The 5,000-nt window shown below is 46.2% G+C and overlaps 1 protein-coding gene across 1 annotated transcript in view; it reads right to left on the reverse strand.

Annotated features, from left to right (window-relative positions):
• arhgef3 (Rho guanine nucleotide exchange factor (GEF) 3) overlaps positions 1-2,223 on the reverse strand; it is a gene marked incomplete at both ends in the record, with an annotated part of 22,347 nt that extends 20,124 nt beyond the window's left edge. The window contains one exon of the mRNA XM_080545834.1: positions 2,125-2,223. Coding sequence (XP_080401960.1) covers positions 2,125-2,223 — 99 coding nt within the window. The remainder of the gene's footprint in view (positions 1-2,124) is intronic.
• Between the last annotated feature and the right edge of the window lie 2,777 nt (positions 2,224-5,000).

Below are 5,000 nucleotides of genomic sequence, written 5' to 3' on the forward strand. Positions count from 1 at the left end.
GTGACCTTTATTCATCTAACAAGATCAATCCTCTCTCTTCACTCTCTCCATCAATCACCAGTAAATACTTCAGCCCTCTGCTGCTAGCCCTCTTCTCCTAGCTCTCTGCTTCTAGCCCTCACCTAGCCCTCTCCTCCTAGCCCTCCCCTAGCCCTCCCCTAGCCCTCTGCCTCTAGCACTCTGCTCCTAGCCCTCTGCCTCTAGCCCTCTGCTCCTAGCCCTCTGCTCCTAGCCCTCTGCTCCTAGCCCTCTGCCTCTAGCCCTCTGCTCCTAGCCCTCTGCTCCTAGCCCTCTGCTCCTAGCCCTCTGCTCCTAGCCCTCTGCTCCTAGCCCTCTGCTTCTAGCCCTCTGCTCCTAGCCCTCTGCTCCTAGCCCTCTGCTCCTAGCCCTCTGCTCCTAGCCCTCTGCTTCTAGCCCTCTGCTCCTAGCCCTCTGCTTCTAGCCCTCTGCTCCTAGCCCTCTGCTTCTAGCCCTCTGCTCCTAGCCCTCTGCTCCTAGCCCTCTGCTCCTAGCCCTCTCCTCCTAGCCCTCTGCTCCTAGCCCTCTGCTTCTAGCCCTCTGCTCCTAGCCCTCTGCTCCTAGCCCTCTCCTCCTAGCCCTCTGCTTCTAGCTCTCTGCTCCTAGCCCTCTCCTCCTAGCCCTCTGCTCCTAGCCCTCTGCTCCTAGCCCTCTCCTCCTAGCCCTCTCCTCCTAGCCCTCTGCTCCTAGCCCTCTCCTCCTAGCCCTCTGCTTCTAGCCCTCTGCTTCTAGCCCTCTGCTCCTAGCCCTCCGCTTCTAGCCCTCTGCTCCTAGCCCTCTGCTTCCAGACCTCAGCTCAACAACTATCCTCGCGGCCATAGAGAGAGAACAACTGGTAACTGGTAATCCTACAGTATTCTGTAACAGATCCTGCTGCTGTTAGGGACGGTGTGTGTGTGTGTGTGTGTGTGTGTGTGTGTGTGTGTGTGTGTGTGTGCGTGTGTGTGTGTGTGTGTGTGTGTGTGTGTGTCTGTCTGTGTGTGTGTGTGTGCGTGTGTGTGTGAGAGCGTGTGAGAGAGAGAGACATTAGACATGACTAATCCACTTCACCATGGACCTGGATCAAGACCTTGATTAAAGACATGCACACACAGGCCTTCCTGAGAGTGGGTTCGAGAGTGTTGCCGTAGGCTACGTTCTCTCTGCCCAAGGTTTGTACAAGCTTGCAAAGCTATGACTGACATCTCTGTGAGTGGTTGAGAGGTTGAGATTGAGAGACTGAAAACAAAACAAAAAACACATCACAGTTCACACACACCATACTTATCTCTGAAGAACAGGGGAGACTGATTGAAGTACAAATCTGAGGACAGGCTCATTGTAATAGAATAGAATAGAAAAAGCCTCACCCCTGCTAAGGACATACGTCTATAAATAAGACAAGTGTGTGAACATGTCTTTGTGGTAGGTAGACCTTCAGAAGACGCCCTTTAAAGATGATGCACCACAATCAAACAGACCACAGAGAGCTCTGCCCTGAACACAAAACGCCAGTGTCAAACCATCTGGAAACACACGCCTCTACTGCCACCTTGTCTTTCACCCCCAGAAACGGATCTTTAAAATAACCAATACGTGAAACCCCAAGGCTGTAGTAGGCTATAGCCGTTCGCTAAATTAATTTTTAATTTTAATTAATTGTAATTTTTAAATTTTAATTGCTCATCCAAATTTTATGCAATTTCAGGCAGTTACATGCAGTGGACATTGTGTCAACCGATATATTATATTAAAATAAAATTTAAAAAAGCCTATATATTTATATCGATCATCTTTCAACTTCAGACATTCTTTCATGAAACACCCTTCCAAATGACACGCACCAAAGTAGCAGAGCGCGTCGCTTTAATTAGTTTTAATTAGCATCTTTAATTAGTTATTAATAAGTATCTTTAATTAGTTATTAATAAGTCTCTTTCCCCACAGGTGCCCTCTGCTCCCTCTCGTTTAATTTTTCTTTCTTTAATTATTTGAATAAACGTTAAGACATAATAGATCGTCCACTGTGTGTGTAGGCTGCTGCCCCCATTCGTATAAATAAATTAAAATGCATAATGAAACAGTCCAATCGGCAATTAATTATTATTAGGCTCCTGGACGACCTACCTCCACTTCTTTAGCGGGGTTGCTGCTGACAGTCTGCACCTCCACGGAACAGTTCGTCCGCTTGACGACGAGGTAAAACGGGTAATCCTTGGCGACCATGCCCCCTCTCTCTCTGGTCACAGATGTAGTAATCGTGGAATAAGCGCACAGAGTCTCGGCCACGGTGCCCGCCAGCGCAGCTAGAAGTTCCTCTCCCGACGCTTTAAAAGGGAGCCTGATCTCAAACTCCTGATCTCAAACTCATCTGATCTCATGAGATCATCCCAGAAGCGCTGCTTGCTCGGTGGTTTGCTCTTTGTAAAAACCCGACTGTGTCGGAAGCCAAGGAGGTAGTGAGTGAAAAGAAAAAAACTCCCCTATGGAGGTAGTGAGTGACGGTAAAAAGAGAAACCCTCCTCCTGCGCTCAGCGTGGAGAGTGAACGGGACGGGAGAGGGTGAGAGCGCCGCGCACTGGAGAGAGAAGGATAACCACACCACATCCGATGATCTGAGCAGAGCTGACTTGCAGAAACTGTCTGCACATCAGGCAGAATGACACAGTATTTGTCTCTCTTTATTCCCCCTCTCTCTCTTTCAATGGCCGACTACTGTAGCCTAAATACAAATATGACATTAAACATTAAAAACACGCCCCCTGAATATCAACAATTATGAACAAAAATTGTCTTCACTTTTGATCGGGTGGGCAAACACACGTTTTGGTGGGCTGAGTCTCTCTCTCTCTCTCTCTCTCTCTCTCTCTCTCTCTCTCTCTCTCTCTCTCTCCCTCCCTAATGTGTTATTCATGTGCTCATGTCCTCCTCTTCCTCCGCCGTGTAGCCATACCCTAAGTTCATTACGACATAGGCCTACAGAGGAGCTGCTTGACTGGAATCACACACACCTCTTCCACTCGGCTTTAATAGCTTCGGTGTGTTCTGTGCTAGTGTGCATTAACGAGAGGGCCACAGAGCAGATTTAACAACCATCTGAGAAGCCTGCCTGAGGTCATGTCATCTGGAGACACATAGACTTCATTATGCTCTACCTGGGGTGCACTGTGTGTTGTTTTTAATGATCTAGTGATTGTGAAGAAACAGATCCTAGAGCAGCAGCCCTCCCTCCACGCACACACACGCGCGCACACACACACACACACACACACACACACACACACACACACACACACACACACACACACACACACACACACACACCCCTGCTCCTGTCAGCAGGAAGTTGATCCTTCTGTAGTTTTAAGAGGCTTTGTTCAGTCAGGCTGAGAAGTTCCTGCTTTTGTATCTCAGAGCAGGGAGAGGAGGGAGGGGAGGGAAGGTGTGTGTGTGTGTGTGTGTGTGTGTGTGTGTGTGTGTGTGTGTGTGTGCGTGTGTGTGTGTGTGTGTGTGTGTGTCTCTGTGTCTGTGTGTGCATGCGTGCGTGCGTTTGTGTGTGCGTTTGTGTGTGTGTGTGCGTGTGTGTGTGTGTGCGTATGTGCGTGTGTGTGTGTGTGTGTTCATGTGTGTGCAGCCCTCCAAGCGCATTCAACCACTGACTGTAAACAAACACTGGCTTTTCTAGTCACTCAACGAGGTGTCACTCAAAGAGCCTCTGAGCATCGACAACACTGGAGACAGAAACAGACTGTAGACAGATCAGTCAGTCTTCCCTGGCCTGGGGACGCTTCTAACACACTGTCTTCTGGGTAATTGTTTTGTCCAAACCTGTTCTAAGTTCCACAGCTCCCTGTGAGAATACTGTGAGATGTAAAAACTCTAAAGGAGTTCAAACTGGCTACCAACATAAACTGACTAACTACCACTGCTACAGTACCCTAACATACACCAACTAACTACCAACATAAGCCAACTAACTCATAACTAACTACCAACATAAACAAACTAACTACCACTTCTACAGTACCCTAACATACACACCAACTAACTACCAACATAAACCAACTAACTCGTAACTAACTATCAACATAAACAAACTAACTACCACTTCTATAGTACCCTAACATACATCAACTAGCTACCAACATAAACTACCAAGATAAAAGCATTTAAAAAAAATACAGCCATGTTACATATCTCCAGTTGCTACGGTGACCCAGTTGGCTGGATGTGTGCTTGTGTATAATTCATAGGAAATCAAATCTGGGAGCGATGTGTCCTCCCTCATTACCTACTACAGCACCACACACACAGCACCTAACAACCCAGCATGTAGCGTCATAACAAAGCTGACTACTTGATTTGAAAGAATGATCTTTATGTAGCAACGAGAGTTTTAACCAAAACAAGAAACTAGAAACTAACTATAGTTTCTGACGCTGGTTTTCTCTGTGTACCACATGTACAAAAGAAGAGATTTGCTGAGGCTGCATTCTCATTTTATGCACCCAAATTGTGGAATGCACTGCCAGTTTGCATTAGGGATGCAACCTCAGTAAATATGTTCAAGTCAAGACTAAAAACCCATCTTTTTAATATTGCCTTTAAATGACTAAATAATTAAATTAAGATTATATAATGATTAAAGCACTTTGAGCTGCAACGTTTGCAGGAAAAGCGCTATACAAATAAAGTTATTATTATTATTATTCTATTATTATTATGTGCTGTGAGAATCTCTGTAGATAATCATAAAGATAATTCTTTCAAGTGAAGTAGACCTATAGTGTTTTCATGTAAATCCGTCTTCTAATGAAACACTTCTCATCGGCCATTTCTTGTGTATTTCCCCTCATGATGATGGGAAATGAGTGGTTTAGAAGAGGAACATACCATGAGATTCGAGATCTAGAGCAGATAGGAAATTCTAAATAACATCTCACTAGTTGACTATTACTTCCTGCATTGGGGTGCTGGAGAAAGATGTAGGCTGCAGGGGAGGC

Source organism: Nansenia antarctica (assembly GCF_963989245.1).
Source record: "Nansenia antarctica genome assembly, chromosome: 15".
Taxonomy (NCBI): domain Eukaryota; kingdom Metazoa; phylum Chordata; class Actinopteri; order Argentiniformes; family Microstomatidae; genus Nansenia; species Nansenia antarctica.